A 20,462-nucleotide genomic window follows, 5' to 3' on the forward strand; every position below is an offset into this window, starting at 1 on the left:
CCTCACAAGGAATGAGGTGTCCCCTCACTCTCTTCTTCTCCAGGGCTGAACAAGCCAAATAACCTCAGCCACTCCTGGTATGGCTGCCCCTCTAGAACATTCCCCATCTTTGTTGCCCTCCTTTGGACCCTCTCTAATGGCTTAATGTCTTTTTTATATTGTGGCACCCAAAACTGCCCCCAGCACTGGAGGTGAGGCCGCCCCAGTGCAGAGCAGAGCGGGACAATCCCCTCTCTTGCCCAGATGGCAATGCTGTGCCTGATGCCCCCAGCACACAGCTGGCTCTCCTGGCTGCCAGGGCACCGCTGACTCACATTCAACTTTCCATCAGCCAGGACCCCCAGGTCCCTTTGCACAGCGCTGCTCTCCAGCCTCTCATTCCCCAGTCTGTCCGTACATCCAGGGTTGCCCCATCCCAGGAGAAAAATACAGCACTTGTCTTTGTTTAAACTTCATGTGGTTGGTGATTTCCCAGCCCTCTGGCTTGTCAAGGTCTCTCTGCAGGGCCTCTGCCTTCAAGAGAGTCAACAAATCCTCCCAGTATAGTAACTTACGTAGAACACCTTTGAGTCCTGCATCCAAGCTGCCTGGGAATAGCCCAGATCTGATACTACAAATTGTCTACTGAGGTTTCCGGCCCAGGCTGCAGATATGCTCCCTGAATGAGATAACAGTATTTCTGCACCTATTCGGTCACATGTGCATCTTCTCAAATGCCTCTGGGACTATGAAATGATTTTCACTAGCTGCTGGCATGCTTAAAAGTCTCATATAAATATAGTAGAGGGTTAATTATTATAAAATCATTGCTAAAGGAAAGAACAAGGTCTCAGGAGCATGGTTCATGAGCAATGATATACTTACCTATCCCAAGTTACAGCCACCTGAAAAATCTGGCTCTGTGGTGTTCGTTACAGGAGAGCTCTTACAGGCAGCCTTGATGTTTAATAATTAGTGATAAGTCTTGCTAGGAAAAAGAGAGGATAAAAATCATTATTTTAACTGAAAACTATCCATAATGTGTACTCTTCTGAGTCATCTGCCAAGGAGAAAGATTGTGACTCCATGGCCTTGTGCATTTGTCAAAGCTCTGGCAGAGCCATCATGTGGGATGGCGCCAACAGAACCAAATGAGTTCCTTCAGCATCCCCCAAAGTTTGCTCAACCTCATCTTTGGGGTTATTGGAAGCTACAACTGTCCTGGAAAGCAAAGCTCTATCAGAGAGCACATATGAGAGGTGGCATGCCCATCATTGATCCTGCACCCAGTGTTAGCACAGCTCCTGGAAAGCTGTGGCTGATGCTGCCCAGTAACCTCAGCTGGGGACCAGCGCTCCTACCTTTTGTAACAGTGGCTGCCTCAGTTTTGGTTCCTTCCACAGCACCAATGACATGCCCACATACTGTCCTGTGAAAACCCTGCTCTGATGGGCTCAGAAAAGCCTCTGCATTTTTGCAGGTATTTGGAACTGAAGGAAAACATACCCACCTTCAGGACACTGGGAGAGAAGACACCATAGCCAGGTGAGCCTTTTCTAACATGCCATGCTGGCATTCATCCCACCCTGCCAGCTGTCCATGGTTGCAAGCCTCAGGCAGGTGGAGATGTTCTCCTTCACTCAGTGTCACCGCTACTGGCATGGTAGGGTTGGGGCAGCTCCCGGCGAGGTCCTGCCCTTGCAGCTTACGACTTGTTCAGCTAAAAGGAGAAAAGGTGAAGGCTGTGGCTCGCCCTGGCCCTGCCCTCCCCAGAAGGCCCTGTGGCTTCCCCAGCGTACAGAGAGGGTGGAGACTCCCCGGGTGACGGAGCGCAGGGAAGCCAGCTGCCAGCTCGTCCTGCAGCAGATGTGATGATCCGGGTGGCACTGCCCTGTCCCGCAAGTTGAGCGAGCCGTCGGCGCTGGGCTCCTGTACACCTCCTGCTCCTCCCTTCCCTGGATCCTGCATGCCTCCCAGCGCCTCTGCCACCTCCTCAGCAGCCCCGCAGCGTTGACCCGGACCTGCTGCTGGTGAGTGAGTCGGTAGCAGCAGTTCAGCCCTTTTACTGAGACACCTTTAGCTCGGTGTAGTGGCGTGCTTCCTCGCCCAGGAATTGCTTACCGTGCCATTGCTGCGGAATTATATTCAGCAGCTGTTTTTCTCCAACAGCCAAGGAAATCACAGCGAAACGCTCGCCTGCCTTCTCCTAGCTTTTCAAGGGATCTTGTTGGGAAGGCAAGAAATCAATGAAAATGTGCTTTATAAAATGCTGGGGGGGGAGAAGGGAAGTTTCAAGGCTTAAATTAAAACAAGTAAAAAGGTGAAAAATGAGAAAATTTTACAGGAGCTGCCATCCTCGGTGTTCCCTCATGCACATCCACGTGCGTGCAAATGCCTGCACGCACCATGCGCTGCTTGCTCGGTCCCCAGTTAATACACAGGGCTCTTTTCATGGAAGGTAGGTTACAAATCCCCGGTAAATCGGATGCCAATTAACTTACAGACTGCCAGAATCGCATTATCCTTATTTACTCAAACGCTTTTAATTTCCTGCACGTGTTCCTGAGAAAGAGGAATATATGGTCCTGGCCCCTTTGCATCCCCACAGAAATTCTCTGGTCAGTCCACATCCCTGGAAATGGCTAAAGAAGCAGGGTAGAAAAGGTATACTTACAACTTCTGTGAATTTATATATATCCCAAGTCCAAAATGCACATACAGTACTGTCTCAGCCTGCAGGTTGCAAGACTTAACTTTCTACCCATTAAAAATATGAGAAATAATAACACACTTAATTGTGGTTTCTCTGGCACTTCTCTCAAGTATCCAGAAAAAAAAAGACTGCTTCTAAAAAGGGTTTGGGGCAGCTTCCTTTAGAAAATTCTGCTGAAAGCTGCTTCTGTCTCTAAAATTCTTTCTCCTTAAGTAACTTCAATGCTTATTCTCTACAGAGCTAAAATCTTTTGAGTAACTGCCTGGATTTTAAAAAATGCACGTCTGAATTCTGTTATCAGTAATTTTACTACCCCTCCTAAAGTATTGTTTTGTAGTATTATGGTTTTTTTCTACTTGAACTGCAAATCCCTCTGGTACCAAAAGCTTTGCAGGAAGACTGACGGGAATAAATGTTCCTTAGCTTTTTGTATAGACAATATATCTTAAGGCACACAAATACTTTTACTGAAACCGTTTGAAAGACTCCAGGTATGGTATTGTTGAGGCTCAAGTGGGTTTGTATCAATTGAACTTTGTAGCACATTTCGTTGTTGTTTGATGGTTTTGTTCAGTGCCCCTGTGTGTGTAGGAAAAATGAGACTTTCTACTTTACAAGTCTCAGAAGAATACTCAGGAAAGTGACTGTACTGAGACTTTCATTTTATGTGCATTGAAACAGTGGGCAAAGAGATTTCTTGGTTGTTTTTAAGAAAGTAGTTTCATTTTGCCATTAATGAAAGGTTAAATCTCTAGATCCAGTACTTCGTCTCCTGACAAAATTTTCTGAGACTAAATATCTCTGAAGAAAAGGATTTTCTATTAGGCTTGAGCTGAAATGATGCTGAAATCAAAGGCAATAAAAATGTTTTAGAACTATTTGGCAAACCAAAATTTACAAAATTTCCTGAGTTTATAAGTTTTTTATTTTGCTGATGCAAAGTGTGTTATAGCCAGGCTTGATATGATAAGGATATGAAACACTTTATTGAAGTTAACAAATACTTCTGAATACAGCAGGCAGTACATGTTGTCATTGAATCTCCTGCTCATTTCTGATCTAAAGTAAATATTTGTAAGCCATTGGCAATGAAATCTGAGAAACTTCATTTAAAATTTGCATAGGAATTTATTCTATTAACATTCATCTTGGTTGTTTCTTTGTCCTGCAAAAGCTCTGACTTAAAATGTTTCATAGCTGTATATCACATTAAACTCAAATTTTTTTAAACAATTAAAAGCTGCAATATTTTAGAGATTCCGTTTCTAAGGAGCAATTGCAAACAGCTGATAATTACATTCACTGTGAAGGAGCAGGACCCTCTGTTTGTCTGGTGAAGTTTATTGCTAGATCAGAAATGGGAATGTTGATTTTCAAAATACCAAACTGATTATCTCACTACAACTCTTTACGGTGAAAAAGAGGCATGCAAAAAAGCAAAGCAAATCAAACGCCTAATTCTAGCACGTGAGCATTATTTCTATTGTCAGCACTTCATCTTCTCCCAGCACACTGTTAGCTGAGATCCAAATTGCCACTCTCAGAGGCTTCCACAGATTACCCACGCAGCACCACCGCTGACCCCATCTCGTGTTGGTGCCAGCCCTGCTCAGAGGCAGAAGCTGGGGCTTGGGACTTCCTCAAGCCCCTTCCCAGCAGCATGTCCAGAGCCCTGTCATTCTGCCAGCCAAAGGAGGTGCTGTGGTGGAGACCTTGCAGTGGTTATGCCCCTTTGAGAACAGAGCAGCCAACACAGGTTTCACACAGAGGAAATAACCACTCCAGCTTTAAGCAAATGAGCATTCTGCAATTTCTTTCTGCAATAAATTCTAGCAGCTCTGAAAGTGTAAAATGCTATTTTCAGTATTAATGTAACCTTTGAAGTAGATTTTTTTTTAACTTTGATAAATGGCATGTCCCCACCAATACACGTTTTTCTGAAGGGAGGAACAGAACACAGGTAAATCCATGTTCCAGGTGTTCCACCTACAGCACCCTATCCTGTCCCTGCAAGTGGCACAAGCACCCTGCAGCCAGGAAGGGCTGTAACAACTTAACACCAGGGGTCCAGTGAGACCTGAAGCCAGCCTCTGCTCACAGCTGCTAGTAGTTAATGCTTTCCCAAGGGACAATAGTGAAGAACATTGTTTTTGTCTGGCAATTTGGGCTATCAAGCCTTCCTGAACTGGAATTTTCCTGCTGACAACTGTATTAAATAGCCATTGAGAGGCTGTTTGCTATGGGTGTATGTAATTCTTCCCATACCTGATTTATTTATATAGCTTCTACACACATTTTTGCAAGGATGTGTACAATCTCATCATAACTTGGTTGATAGATTAAATTTGACTATGACAGACTGTCTGTTCTTAGGAACGACACTGTGGAAACAGTGTCATCCTTTATTTGTGAAAACAGTTTATGATTCTCTGCTTACTGTCTACCTGTCTAGTTCAGTCTGGAAGACTGAATTTCTTTAATTCCTAAAAAAAAAAGGTTGTTCTCTAAAGAGCATTTCAGAAACTTCAGTGCAAGTGTTGAGCTAGGTTTTTATGCCAGTCTTTGGAAAAAAAGACAAAAACCCCAACAAAATCAAATGAAACAAACAAAAAAAAAATGTAACCATTCTGTTGATAATGCCTGAGGTCAAACTCTACCTCATTTTTTTTTCTCATTTGCTTGTAATGTTGCATCAGCAATACTGAAATATTAAGCTGAGAAAAAAAATGCGATCAAGCAAAATACTGATCCAAATACCTTATATATGTTGTGATATATCACAGTCGGAGTCACACTGTCTCCTGACTTCTGCTCTCACCTTGTGCTGCTTGGTTATCCAACAGCTCAAGGGATTTTCTAATGCCTACCCTTGGTGTTGCCCCTGTGGTTGAGTATTTGGCAAACAGCTCAGCAAACAGCTGTTCAGAACTTGGTGAGACTCCCACTGCAGTTCTGAATACACATCTCTGAGTTACCAAAGCATCCTTTCAAAAGGTGGTGATTTATGTCCAGACAGATTAGCCCAGAAACTACAGGAAAAAATAGCCTTATAAAATTACCTGTCCTCCTCCAGGTAGGTAAATCTTCTCTGGCACAAGTGAGAGTGTATGCAGTTTATCAGTAAAAGGCCTCTGTATTTTAAATGTTGCACATTTGATTGATGTTCAACTTATTAAAAATGCATTCTAGCTCAAATTAAAGCTAGACCCATTGTAATTACATTTTGAACACAGTTGCTTTGCACTGGGCCAAGATTACTGATTAGTAAAACATTAAGACCTTATCTTTTAGTCAGCACAGAAGACTGCAGCTTTCTCAGAAGAGGCAATCTTGGGCTAGATTTGGGATAGCATCCCTGGGAGACAGATGAACCAGCTTTATGTGCAGATAGGCTGGTTGCTGAACGTAGAGCTTCCAGAGGTTTCGCTGTGCCAATAGCCACAAAGGACAGCTCAAGCTGTCTGTCAAGCAGCCTTAGCAAACTGACAAGATAAGGGCTTGGGTTTGGGTTTTTATGTGACCGTATGAGCCTGTTAGATTAAATGGTGCTTTTTTTTTTTTTTTTGCAAGGCTCCTTTTTACTAATGGCTCTCAAATTCATTCAGCATGTCTGAAACTGTCTCATAATTTGCCTCCTTCCTTGCTGTAAGCAGTGTAACTGTGCTGAGTTGGAGGACTGGTCACCCATATCAGACTTGGCAACCATATCAGTTTCCTTGTTGCTATATCCTTGGCAAAATTATTTAGATTAATATAACAGTTGTTGCCTGTGGCCAGGTGCTGCTGCTGAGGGGTATTTGGAGCGGGAGGATTCTGTGGGAAAGATCCTGGGGTTGTGAGGGTTGTGGGGTTGTGCCACCTGAGGTGGCAGACACAGCCACCTCCAGCTGGTGTGACAAAGCTGAGCGTGTCAGTGATGCTGGTAGAGCCTCTCTAGAAACCTGTGTAAGAAAGGGCAAAAGTTGTTGTTCAGCAGCTGTGAGAGAGAAGTGAGAAAATGTGAGAGAAACAGCTCTACAAACCCCAGAGAAGGAGGTCCAGGTTCCAGAGTAGATATTCCCCTCAGAGGGTGGCTGGGTGGGCAGCTGTGGCCACCCAAGGTCAGCCCACCCCAACAGACCATCAGGGTGGAGGGAAAGTCTTCTACCTCCCTAACCCTGGCAGACCCAGCTCCTCATCAGCTTCGTGTCGTCTCCAGGTCTGAGCCCACAGGACCCAATGTTCCTATCCAAAAGAGAGACTCCTAGATGGGCATCTTCCAAGCCTACCATAGGCCCAGTGCTGAACACCGGGCCCAAAAGACACATGTTTCCTCTTCATACTTAATCAAATCTTCCCTTTCCCCTTGCCTGTTTTTTACTTCCAGAGGAAAGATGGCAGAATGCCAGCCACACCTATACATTCAGATGTCAGACTCCAGTACAAATGGCATTCCCAGCAGAAAGCAGTCCTCACCAGACTTTGCTGGCAAGGCAGGAAGCGTGCTCACCTTCCACAACATCTGCTACTGTGTGAAGACAAAGACTGGGTTCCTGTGTTTCCAAAAAACCGCTGATAAAGAAGTTCTGAGAGATGTCAAGTACGTATTTAAACATCTCTCTAGAATACATGTAGGTTTTATTTCTGTCCAGAGAGTTGACTTCACTCGTGTCACTGAGCCATTCAGCACAATATGCAGATTGAGATTTAGAAGAATTATTTGTATGTGTGGTTGCCTTGTGTTTGCTGCCAGCTGTGCTTAAACCCAGGCCCTCAGTCACTGGGCTGAGCCTGTACATCAGAGAGCTCACTTCCCCTGGCCCTGGGGTACAGCCCTCCTGGTTGCTATCAGCACGAGGCACACCAGCCAGCTCTGCTCGCTCTACACTACCTGGCAATCCTCCCACTGTGCCAGGGTGTTTAGCTGAGATACCAACAGCCTGTCCCCCACACTTGTGTCTCCTTCCCTCAGGTGGCCTTGGGAAAGGTTAATTTTTGGGGGGGTTTAACTTAAAATGTTTAACACATTAATATATATGAGGGTTAGGTTAACTTTGAAGAGATGTAAAGGTTTCTGGGTTTTTGGCAGTTTTTTGTTGAGTTCTTTTGGTGTTTTTTCCCCAACAGTGAGCACTACTGCAGTAAAGCAGTCATGTCATTATGGCCTTTGTTCAAATAATCAGTGAATAAAGTTTGCCCATTCACAGTTCAGTAAATTCAGTGGCAAGTGTTCATACAATATGCCATTTCAAATTACCCGTGACTTTCAGCTCTCCAACTCCAGTTTCTATCATAAATATTCACCCTTTTGTGTAACTCTGTCTGTCCTGCTCTTTGCCCAGGGAATTTCCACACCTGCTAAACATGAGCTCTTAAAGGTTTTGTTGCTTTCCTCAAAAGCCATGTGTTGTGGTACCTCAGTTGACTCACATGGGTCGTTTGTGACTTTTTCCATCTGGCTTTTGAGTTTCATGGGGCTTTAATGCCAGATACAGAGAAACTATCAACTGCATTTTAAGTACAGACAAATCCCTAGTTTATTCTGTCTACAGGGACCATTATTCTCTCTGTTGAGAGAACAGAATATGGCTAAAGCAAGTGCATGCTTCTCTTGTAGAGATCCATGGGGTAAAAATATATGTACAGATTTTGCTACATTTTAGTCATGTTTCTGTGCTTAGGAATAAAAGTTAAGGTGAAATCTGATCATAAATATTGCTTGTGATTAGGCATCTTTATTAATTCCAAAATTAATGGGATGCAGAAAGTAGTAGTACAGATAAGTTACACTGGCCTACCAGTTGAAACAGGCAAAGAAATAACCCCACCCTAATTATTTTGTAAAACCTATCTGTTTTGTCTTACAGTGGCATCATGAAACCAGGACTGAATGCGATTTTGGGACCTACTGGCAGTGGTAAATCTTCGTAAGTGCCCCCTTTGCCCTCCACAGAAATTACCCCAAGGGGGAAATGAAACTGCACACTTCTAGCATAATGCACTTCTCTTTCAGAGAAAGAGTTTTTATTTAGGTCTGTGCAAACCTCACTGTTTTCCGAGAAATACTTGAATTCAAAAAAGGCAATCAGTTTGTATGAGAAAGGTGAAATTCAGTTTTAGTCCACACTTTGCTGGTACTTTGCTGACACTTGCTCCTTACACACCATTCTAGCTTAAAATCAAGTGATTGAAAAAATGGACACGAAACAGCACAGATCTCATTTCCTTAGGAAACCAGGACAAAAGAAACTCAGTCCTTGGAAGTTGCTGGGGGTTTTCTAAATTGCAAACATTTAATGTGATACGCTTTTAGGTAGCTCTTCGTTCCGTGAGCTGGGTTTATGGTTCAGAGAGCTTTGCCTCCTGCATGTTCATCTGACAAAGTAACCAACTTTCCCTTTAGGCTGCTCGACATTTTGGCTGCAAGGAAGGATCCCAATGGGCTCTCTGGTGACATTTTGATCAATGGAGCTCCTCAGCCTGCCAACTTTAAATGTACCTCTGGGTACGTAGTACAGGTAAGTAATTTTTATCACTGTGGATTCTACTGGGAGAAGTTGCTGCTGTGTTGCAAATACCTTGCCTTGACCCAAGAATCTAGGAAAACTCCTTAAAATTGCAGTCAGCATGTTACAGAAAGGCAGTCTCTCAAACCACATGTAAATCTCAACTTCCTGCAATTGACAGGTTCCCTTTGCAAGAGACAAGAAGATGGTATCTAAAAACCTCCCCTCCTTCCTCCTTTGACAAACAAGTTGGGAACACCTTCATCCTAACCCACATGGACCCAACCTCTCTTTTCCTTCCCTCTTTTCTCCCTGCTCTCATCTGTGGTGGGCTGAGGCTGCATTGACAAACACACGGTGATAATGACCTGAGCTGTAGTTACTCCTTAGGCCCCTTCAGCCCTTCAGTCTCTCCCTTGACACCTCCAAAAAAATGAATAAGGTAAGAATTCATAAGGGATAGTTTTTAGCACTTTGCTCTTTATGCATTTTGATATCATGCATGATGGAGGCTGTTCCTATATGGCATTGCTTTATGAATTAAGGCAAATACAATTACATACATGAAATCCACTCTCTGCTATGACACAGGCATTGAAGATGCACCTTACTGCATGTTCTGGCTGCTGCTACTGTTCCTCTGCATGCAAGGACAGCATAAAACATAGGTAGATGCAGTTCTCAGAGGAATAAATAGAAACTGCTGAGCAACCACTAAGTATCTACCTTTTTTTTTAATGAAGGATGATGTAGTGATGGGAACCCTGACTGTAAGAGAAAACCTGAAGTTCTCAGCAGCACTTCGCTTGCCAAAGTCAGTGAAGGAGCAGGAAAAAGATGAACGAGTGAATCAGATCATCAAGGAACTGGGTTTGAGCAAAGTGGCAGATTCCAAGGTAAGGCCTGTAAACAAGGTGCTTAAACCATGATCCAGTAGTAAGTGGTTTATTAATTAATCAAATGGCTCATCATGGCAGAATAAAAAAAAAGTAAACTTCAACAGGCTGTTTCAGTAACACAGTAATTAATAACATTTCTGTACGGAGATCTGTACAGACTATGCTCATGCTGCCATATGGCATTACACTGCAGGGAAAGGTGAAAGAGAAAGGTAGTGATTGGAGAAAAAGACAAGACCTCCAGCAATACTAACATCAAGAACCAGGCTGTGTGTGAGATAACATTTACATCTGCTCCTGAGAGTAGGGCCAAAATTCCTTACAACTCTCCCTAAATACTGCCGTGTGGGTAGGATGCTGTTCACTCAAGGATTTCTCTTTGGGCCAAATAAGACAAGTTTCTTGTTTTCTATCAGGTTGGCACCCAGTTCTCTCGCGGGGTGTCTGGAGGAGAGCGGAAAAGGACCAATATTGGGATGGAGCTCATCACGGATCCTGCCATCTTGTTTTTGGATGAGCCAACCACAGGACTTGATGCCAGCACTGCTAACGCTGTCCTACTGCTACTGAAAAGGTGATGGCCTTGGAAACAGCTTCCCATTCTCAGCACTCCACTCTGCTGTACTTCAGTTGTATTTGACTTGAATTACAGTTAGAATGAGCAAACAGGGAGTTCAGACATCTAATTATTTACCAGTGAGCCAAATATACAAAGAGGGTAGGAAAAAACCTGTTAATTCTCTCTCTCCAAAGTGAGAATTCTTTTCTCACACAGACACTGTAAATTTGGCCCAAATATTTTCTTTTTTCCCCTTTCTTCTCCCTTCTCTGGCATAGCAACTTAATCAGACTTCATCAAGACTTAACTGAACTTTCAAACTCATTATTATTCTCAAATTCTAAACACTGAATCAATTCTCAAAGCTGACATCTCTGTCATTCTTCACATTCAGGATGTCAAAACAAGGAAAGACAATCATCTTCTCCATCCACCAGCCTCGGTACTCCATATTCCGACTGTTTGACAACCTGACACTGCTGGCTGCAGGGAGAGTGCTGTACCATGGCCCGGCCCAGCATGCCATCCAGTACTTCCAGTCCATCGGTGAGCTCAGCTTCCAGCAGGGCCAACCTTTGGTTTGCACCAACTTGAGTAAAATGCCAGTAGCTCTGGGCCGGAATTGGACACAGCGTGTCCAAGCAAGCCCAGCATTGTAACAGGCTGAGCATTTCCCTGGGTGTGTCCTCTCTTGACCCACATGTGGATTTGGATGAGCTGTTCCTGGGTGCATCTTAATTAGAGAAAGCCCAGGCTAGGTCTGGGAAGAGCATGCTGCCAGCTGTCACCTCGCTTTTGCTGACAGTGCTGCCCAGCAGTGCTGCTCATCCCTCAGGAAATCATGGACTTTCCGAAGGCTGCCACGCCCTTGGTGCAGACTGCTCCGTGGGCAGGATGTGTGGCTGTGCTCCTGACAGCCAAGCACAGCCCTTGGCCAGTCACACAACCCCACTCAGGGCTCGTAACACTGTCACCACAGGCTACCAGTGCGAGCCCTACAACAATCCCGCAGACTTTTTCCTGGACGTCATCAATGGAGACTCCACCGCCGTGGCAATGAACAAGGCTGATGAAAGTAACACAGGTATGAAACCCAGAGCTGAGTCAAGTTGTCCTAACGTGTGGGAATGGGAATTTAAGAAACTGTTTTGTTAACCCTCAGCACAGAGAAAGAGCTTCTTTCATCTTCAAGGCAAAGCAGCTGAAGTCCTGCGGAACCAGAGACAATAAACCAGGACGATTGTTCCAGTTAAGGACATAATTTGATGCAGTTACGACTTGCATATTTTACCTAATGGAACAGTTTTTCCATTAGGAAATTACTGTTTTCCTTCCTCTGAGCAGGGTGGGAAGGGGTAGAGATAGGGTACCACTGCTCACCTGATGTTTCCCTGAAGTTGTGCAAAGGCAGAAATTATCCCCAAACTAACAAATCAGCTCTCACCTATTTTATGGAGCATGTTTTCTCATCCTTTTTTGCTGCCACTCACTAATAGCTTACCTCTTTTCCCAGGAGTGAAAGGGCAAATGAAGTAATGAATACTCTGTGTGCCCAAACACAGTTTCACTATATCTTTACCAAAGGAGCAGCCATCATTTTACAAAAATGCTGTGATCAGGGTCTGGCAAATATTATAACTGGCAACACACATCATATCTGCCATTGGAAAAGCCCACACTGCACTATAGTTGAGAAAAAAAGGAGGTCCAGCTGAAATTTATTTATGACCAAATTAGAAACATGCAGGATTACCTGGATCAAAAATCTGGGAAGTCCAGGATTATGTAATCAGATCTGTGAAACAGATCACTTACAGAAACTTTTGGGGGCAAAGGGGATGTAAAAATAATTTTTTCATTAAATGCCATATTGCTGCCAGGTTGAAACTCCCTGGGCAGACAGGGGTTTGCCTGGTCAGAGTGCTGAGAGGCTGCTGCCTGTGGGACAGGTTGCACAGACAAACACAGAGGTTTGGTCTTATTTATACAGACTCTTATGAACTGCCTGCTACGGGACTGAGTGCAGTGAATCACTGGAACTACATGTGCATCTTAATTCTTCTGGTTTTTTAATCTTTTCAGCAGAGAGCACTGAAGAAAGCTCTGAATATGATAAAACAGTGGCTGAACAGTTAGCAGAAAAATACTCCAACTCTGCCTACTACCGAGAAACAAAAGCATATTTAGAGAGCGTTTCTTCAGGAAATAAAATGAAAACCAAAGGAATTTTCCGGCAAATCACATATGCCAATTCCTTCCTTCACCAGCTGAAATGGGTGTCCAGGCGCACATTTAAAAATCTGATAGGAAACCCTCAGGCTTCCATAGCTCAGGTAAGGCTATTTGCATCTATAATTTTGTTGTATACATTGAATTTATTCAGCTCCTGGATTATCAGGCAAATCATTGGGATGGTTTTGCCTCTTGATATTTTGACTGCAGTAAGCATCTGAAGAAAGAGTGCTCAAGATCTAGGAATGTGGAGATAGAAGGTGTCCTGAATGCTCCCAAATGTTGGACTGTTCAGTAATTAAGTTTGGACTAGTGAAAGACTTTGGGAGGCAAGACCCTTCCTTCCCAGCAGGGCATTTTGCTGCTCCCAGCCAGAAGCACATTAGGTCCCAAGCAGTTTCACACATTTTCTCAAGAACATTCTTCAGATTTGACTCTAATTGTCCAGACTCAGCACTGTGGGGTTTGGCCTCAAATCCTTTCCCCTGTCAGGAAAAGTTAACAGACTGCATTTGAATACTTTAAATTAAACTGCAGCACAAAATGAAGTGCTGGCAGTTGGCTCAAGTGCAAAAATATTTTCACAGTCTCGTAATGTGTGTGCTGTTTGGTCATTTGGCTGATCATACTGGTGATGATGTCATCTGGATGAGGTGTCATGAAGTCCACAATGGGGTCTAACACCCACCATGGAAGATAAACACCAGGCTCTGTTAGTGCTGCTTTTTCAGAAGGATCAACACCGAAAGTGTTGACTCCTTCAAAGCTGCACATTGCCTTCAAAAATAAAGAATGTACGGCTGGTCTCTGCAGAGTGACTGATCCTCGGGAATCCCCTAATTCATGGACCAAACTCTGCCGTCACAGCACCACCAAAACTCCCACTGCAATTCTCAGCAGTTCTAGAGAAGCCAATAGAAAAATTGGCCTGTATCCAGGGGTATAAATTATCTTCATCATGGTTTATATAATGAGTGAATAAATGGTTGGTGTGGAGGTAAACGAGTCCAGAATCCCTGAGGTTAAAAGGCTTTGAGTACGTGTGTGTGCCTGTATGTTGATACTATGGAGATCCTTAATAATTGCTTTGTAAAAGCTTGACCTTGTGACAAGAATTAGGCTCTCAAGAACCTCCTTAATAGCCTGAGGTTAATGGTCCTGACTTGTTTCTCACAATCTTTTTTATCTCCCCACTCTAATTAGGGATGGATTTGTCCAGCATTCTTTTAGGGGTACATGGCTCATTAAGCCTTTTTTTCATTAATCTGCTCCAATTTGGTCTTGCTTTCCACTGCAACTGGTTTAGGAGCTGAATTATCCCTGACATTTGCTCCTTTCGGCAGGATCTTAGCGAGAGGGTACCATGGATCAAGTTGTTTATGGTGTTAAGACTCATGCATTGCTCGGGCTTAAAAATGACAGAACTGCCTGATACCATCAGTTTTCCTGAGCTTTTTGTCATTTGCATTTAGCATTTAAAACGTGTGATGCACACACTTTAGTCTTTTAATTGACATCCTTGAGGCAGCTGTTATCTCTACTATTTAAATAGTTACAGACTGCAAATACCAGCACATCTGCAGTCCTGTCGTAGCATCCTGTTAAAAACAATCCCATTAATATGGTGTCTGATAGAGCCCAGTAATTACACACTGTGGAGCATGAAAATAAGCTGTCTTCCTCATCCTGGCATTCAGGAAATGATAATGAAGCAATGATAATGATACTTTCCCTCCTCTTTTCTCTTTTTCCCATTTAGGTGTGTGTTACAGCTTTTCTGGGACTGATTGTAGGTGCCATTTTCTTTGGACTTAAAGAGGACTCTACTGGACTACAGAACAGGTCAGTCAGTCTAGGTAATGGATACTCAAAAATTTGATAAAGCTCCCTTTAAAGGAGCCTAATACCTCTTTAAAGCAAGTGCTTCCCTTCACATCAGTAGGTAAGGCCAAGTCTATGTGACTTGGAAGCGAGGATGTGCTTTTGTCCCTCTAGCAAGGTCCCTGCAGAACTGAGAGGGTTAAAATGTACAGACTTGTGGCTACTTAAACCTAAAGCTTTAATCTTGCAACTGTTTCTATTCACACACCTGAATTTACCAGCAGTAAGGCACCTAAAGCTAGATTTTCAAATTATGCTGGTCTGTGTATCATTTTGACAGGGGTATGTACCTGACCTGACACGTGAGTTTGCAACTATGAAACCTCTGGGTTCTTAACCTTGAAACACGTCATAGAATTTACTTAAAAATGGCCAAGTTTTAAAGTGGGTATGAAGTGCCTTAAATTTTTTTGTGGAAAGGTGAAGACTACTTCTCATACTGCTTATTTCGTTCCTCACAGTTTGCAGCAGACCAATGCCTCACAATCTAAGAATCAGAATTCAACAAGTCAGGAAATTGCATTAAGAAAAAAACCAAACCACAACCCCTCAAAAAAAAAACCAAAAAAAACCCAAACAAACAAAAACCAACTCAGTTGATTTTCTGTCCTTTGACTGCACCAGAAAATGTGCCATCCTTGCATGCCAAAAACTACTCTGTAGTGGAAACACTACATTTACATCCCATTTTCAACAACTGCTTGCTATTTTGCAGAGTGGGTGCAATGTTCTTTCTGACCACCAACCAGTGTTTCAGCAGCATCTCAGCTATTGAACTCTTTGTCGTGGAAAAAAAGATATTTATGTAAGTAAAGCATACAAAAAGGTTATCAGGCACTACCGTTAGACAGTGAGATTGTCTGACATGCTGTAGCTGTCATTTAAGTACAGCTAGTGCAGAGTTTTCAAATTATTTCACTGATAGTGCTCATTGCAAATGTACTCTGGTAGTCTGCTAGTGAGTTGTCTGCAAACACCCCAAAAGGTACCTATGATTACAAATGGCTCAGAGATTAATATTATTGACACGGCAGGAAAAAAACCCCTTGAATACTCAATTTTGGCATTGATTAATAAGTTTTTGATTTGCTAGTGAGGGCAATGGATATAATCTAACTGGATTTTTTAAAGCTATGCATATTATGGCATAAAAAATATGAAAATTATGCTAACTTTACCTCTCTGTCTCAATGACGTGACACATAAATTTACTAAAAATCATGTGCACAAATCCCCATGTTTATTTGCATATGAAAATGTCACCAGTTCTGTAGTGTGTGGCTTACTGGACAGTTGCATTACAGCCTAAGTATGAAAGATTTTCTTCCATTTTGAGAAGAAAAATTCATCCATTTTGAGCTAGAATTCATTTGTCTCTGGGTGAAAGTAATAAAACTAGTTTTTAGTGGTTAAATTTGTAATGTGCTGTACCTATCTCTGTGTTCCAGACATGAATATATCAGTGGGTACTACGGAACGTCTTCATACTTCATAGCAAAGCTAATGGCTGATTTAATACCCATAAGGACTCTGCCCAGCATCATCTTCACCTGCATAGTTTACTTCATGCTAGGCAAGTATGGCCACCTACAGCCTCATTCCAACCCCCTCAATAAATCAGCATGGCACGTGCACTTGATAGATGTGTATGTACACATGGATATTTATATAGGTTTAAGCCCTACACTGGCATGGTAGTGGTTACTGAGCTTACTTGTAGCACACCATGTTGTTTTCTACAGAAAAGGCACAAAGATTTAAGCATTCATCAGAGAATCTGTGACATGTCTCATCTCCACTGTCCCTAGAAGGAAGCCATAACCATTACCACGTAGTTTTGATCTATTCCTTTTCATCTACAGCCATCTTGGCTTCTGATTGCTTTACTTTTCTGATCCTTGCAAGAACACCTAAAGGAAAAGCTTTTGTTTTAAGATCTTAATACTGTGTGAATTAATACCAGCTTGTAGGCTTGGGTCTGAGTTTTTCCCCAAGCAATGGGACACAAGGACACATCAGCAAGAGGCTCTCAGACTGTGAAACTGGAGTGAGACAGGCCTTGCTAACAAATCCATAGCCACCCAAAGGCCGCTAGGTTCTTTAGGAGAGCTCTCTGCTGGAAACTAGTGGAATGCTGTACAGCTGCTGCTCACGGAAGTGCACTAGAAGTTTCTCCTTTGATGGACAACTTCAAGTCACTTTGGATGTATGAAGTACAGTACTTCTACACATTCTGCTATCCTCACTGTTACTGCAGTTTTGGGCATACTACTTATTCATCCTGTCCTCCACTGTCAGGACAGACACATTAGGGCTGTCACAAGCACCGTGGCAGTCTTGGGTCTCAGTGACACAGCCTATGCTGGCAGACAAAGTGTATTCTGTTGGCAGGACACACTAGGAAAGTCAGGATAGTGTTCAGGTTATGGCACAGCTTTCAGCAGGATTGTTCTGAAACCCTTCTTGTTCTGATCTTTAAGGTTTGAAACCAACAGTAGAAGCCTTCTTTATAATGATGTTCACCCTTGTGATGGTGTCCTACACAGCCACTTCCATGGCACTTGCCATTGCAGCAGGACAGAGCGTGGTCGCCATAGCAAATCTACTCATGACTATCACGTTTGTTTTTATGATTGTGAGTAGCTCTGTTCAGTTCTCTAGACTGGATCCTGAAATCCCAGAAATGCTGAAATCCAGAAATCCTACTAGCCCAGAGTTCAGCTGAATTCTGCAAAAAGTCTGTTGGGGTCAACATATCCTGATTTGTCTGATTTGAGTATCCTGATGCTGCGGGGTGGAATATTCTGATTTGTCCTTTGAATTAACAAGAAGTGGGGGGCTGGAGGGTTGGGTGTGAGGGGGAGAGTGGTTTCTTTTCCTCTTGTCAGTGCCTCTGGCAGCCACCAAACTACTTGAAAAGTAGGAAAGCCACTTGGGGCTACACTTCATTCTCTCTCCCTTAACTTTGTGAAAAGCAAATGTGTCTGGCTGAGAACATGCCCTGCAGCCCCCTGCTTTCTGAGACCATTACCCCAGCTGTCTTCCTCAGCTGCAGAGCCCACCTTCAGCATGTTAAACTGGACAACACACAGACAGCCACAGTCAGGAGACAGGCACCTTAAACAAGGCAGCAGCGCTGAACCCACAGCCAAAATCCACATTGCCTCAGGCTCAGGGAACCCTGGCAAAACCCAGAGCACACCCCGGCAGTCCTGCACATGGTGGAGCAGAAGAGTTCATGTGAACCCGTGTGGGACCCCCAGACAGGAAGCACATGGGTTTCCTGCTCAGGAGAAAGCATTCCCTGTTACTCATTTTGGGGGAAGGATCTGAGGTTATGGCCCAAACCTTGGTAACATATAAATCCTTCCCTATCTCTTGTTTTTCTACTGGAAGAGTTTCTTCCTCTAGGAATGCCTTCCCATTCTTTTTTATCTGAAGAAGCAAAGTCAAGAGCTAGAGAAGAACACATGATAAAAACATGTAATTTGTAATTTGTTTTTCTTGCTGTTGTGGCTTTTTTTTTGTAATTATTGCATCTAGCTTTTCTCTGGGTTGCTGGTCAATCTCACAAGCGTCCTGTCCTGGCTCTCCTGGCTCAAATACTTTAGCATCCCTCGATATGGAATGACAGTAAGTGCTCTGTTTTCCTGTCTATAAACCTGGAAATGGTTTGCTAGAAAGGAATGTCTTTAATAATGATGAAAAAATCTTCAAACTTGATAGCCTAATGAGCAAAAGGAAAGCTAATTAAGTACAACAACCTCTGAGTGTTGTGCAGTACCTTGAAACAAGAAGGACTTCTCATCAACCAGCACCCACTGCTGTTTACAAGACCTCATTTCTATAATTTGAAAACACCTCATATGAGAGACACAACTACTACATCCACTGGAATTCAGCTGGACAGAAATGTTTCGAAGTAAAGAACAATGTTATCCCCCCAAAAAAATTAAAAATCTTCTATTTGTCTTTTCCATCAATCAAATAAAAAACTTGTCAGGCTAAAGCTTTTCTCCTAATTTGTGAAAATTTAAGCCAGGGTGATATATTGCAGAGAAATTTGGTCTTTACTATGCCTGTGCAGAAACAGTCTGGCCTGGGGGAGGTGGTAAAGCCTGTTGTGATGCATGCTTTACAGGGTGTGGGCTGCATGCATTCCTCTCTTAAAAGAAAGAGAACTCTGCTACTCTGCTAAAAAAATGGGGATTTGGCCCATATAATAGTGAGACCATCACATTTTTAGAATGAATTTTAATTGCATTATATCTCATCTTGTTAATGTATCATTCCTTTACCTACTAATTTCTGTTGTCATTGTTTCTTTTATTTTAAAAGGCTTTACAGATCAATGAGTTGACTAATCTGAACTTCTGCAAAAGCAGTAACAACACAGTTTTAAGCAGTGAGAGTAGATATCAACAGATAGGCCAGTCGTAAGTATTTTGGTACACTGAAAAGAGTCCCACCATCAGTAACTTTAGAAGTCCCAGAACATTAGTCTGAGTATCAGAGATACTGATGGCCAGAGAATCTGTGAGTTTTTACATGGAAAATGAACCTTTGACTGGGTTTTTGCATTCTGACTGCATGGAACGTTCTCCTTGTTGTCATATTTAGTACTTATAACACCAGAAATATCTGGCATTATGCTTCTCACTTTTCTTCAAACTGTATTCAGTGAGAGCTATGCACACATACACTACAATTGTACAGCCTCACAAAATCCATTTCGGCTTCCTACGTGAAACTGGAGGTGCAAGAAAAGCAAATTTACAAATGGAAAATTAACCACTGACACACAGCTGGTGTTTGCCTGGCCTACTACCTGCATGTAATCACACTACAACTTCCAAAGATCTTCCTAGTTCCTGCTGACTGGTTTATAAAGTGACTAAGTTTATCAATGTGTGTGTATTTTTCTGTAGGCCTTGTACTGGAGAGGAGTATCTGGAGAGTCAAGGCATCGATTGGAGCTCCTGGGGCCTGTGGCAGAACCACCTGGCTCTGGCCTGCATGACAATAATCTTCCTTATCATCGCCTACCTGAAACTGCACTTCATGAAGAAGTTCTCTTAAAACCAGAGGGAAAGATGCAATTCCCACTGTTCAGAAGTTTGGTAAACTGACTGTGCAACTGACTTGATTATTTTTAAAGACACCTTTCTTTGTACTTTTATTATTATCCAAGTCAACAACGTGAATGCCATCCTTGTATATTAAATACTTACTGTTAATTTCCTCTGCCAAGATGTTTAGCACGGCTCACTCCTCTTTGCCACAAAAAGTGTACAGCTATTCATTTCTTCAAGAGACTATTCAGCCTTTCTGCATGTTCTAACTAAGAACTTGCCAAACACTATAACTAATGTTTAGTGACTTAACCTGAAAAAAATAGTGGTACCATGCTTTAATTAGCACCTACCTTCACCACCAAGTAATTCAGTCCAAAGTGATGCTTATCAGGACACCAACACAGTCTCAGCTGCTTAAGTGGTCACAGGATATGTGAGACAGGGACAAAATCCTCTCCATCCCAGTGCCCTTTTCTATTTGGGAATCATTACTGCTCTAGAATGTACTTATTGATGCCATCAAGCCTTTCTTGCCTCACTCAAGTGGTAGAAGCACTGTTTTTTTAAATAAAGGTGTTCTGACTTACTGTGCCAATTCCCATAATCCTTGTCCTGAAATTTGTATTTCCTCTGCATAAC

At 42.9% G+C, this 20,462-nt stretch overlaps 1 protein-coding gene across 2 annotated transcripts; it reads left to right on the plus strand.

The window, feature by feature from the left end:
• Positions 1-1,654: 1,654 nt before the first annotated feature.
• On the plus strand, positions 1,655-20,427 carry ABCG2 (ATP binding cassette subfamily G member 2 (Junior blood group)). Of its 2 annotated transcripts, none has more exons than XM_042049642.1 (16): positions 1,655-2,009; positions 7,059-7,271; positions 8,539-8,598; positions 9,075-9,189; positions 9,921-10,073; positions 10,493-10,650; positions 11,030-11,181; positions 11,615-11,719; positions 12,721-12,968; positions 14,627-14,709; positions 15,464-15,553; positions 16,197-16,321; positions 17,229-17,383; positions 18,292-18,381; positions 19,087-19,184; positions 19,677-20,427. In XM_042049642.1, exons 2-16 carry the CDS (start codon positions 7,066-7,068, stop codon positions 19,825-19,827), a joined length of 1,989 nt encoding a protein of 662 aa, XP_041905576.1. In that variant the 5' UTR covers positions 1,655-2,009; positions 7,059-7,065; the 3' UTR covers positions 19,828-20,427. The 2 variants fall into 2 exon arrangements, with proteins under 2 accessions (XP_041905576.1, XP_041905575.1); XM_042049641.1 differs by having other exon boundaries at positions 1,656-2,009; positions 12,718-12,968.
• The last annotated feature ends 35 nt before the right edge of the window (positions 20,428-20,462 follow it).

The sequence above is a fragment of the Corvus kubaryi genome, unplaced genomic scaffold (assembly GCF_017639235.1).
Source record: "Corvus kubaryi isolate FWS band 111438036 unplaced genomic scaffold, C.kubaryi_AGA036_p1.0 71, whole genome shotgun sequence".
Classification (NCBI taxonomy): Eukaryota; Metazoa; Chordata; class Aves; order Passeriformes; family Corvidae; genus Corvus; species Corvus kubaryi.

Bases quoted from the DNA above. Each gene is read 5' to 3' on its own strand.
- ABCG2 (XM_042049641.1), top strand. From the start codon at position 7,066: ATGGCAGAATGCCAGCCACACCTATACATTCAGATGTCAGACTCCAGT. The intron at 10,651-11,029 runs GTGATGGCCTTG...CTTCACATTCAG, and splicing joins GTCCTACTGCTACTGAAAAG to GATGTCAAAACAAGGAAAGA. The intron at 11,182-11,614 runs GTGAGCTCAGCT...CTGTCACCACAG, and splicing joins CCAGTACTTCCAGTCCATCG to GCTACCAGTGCGAGCCCTAC.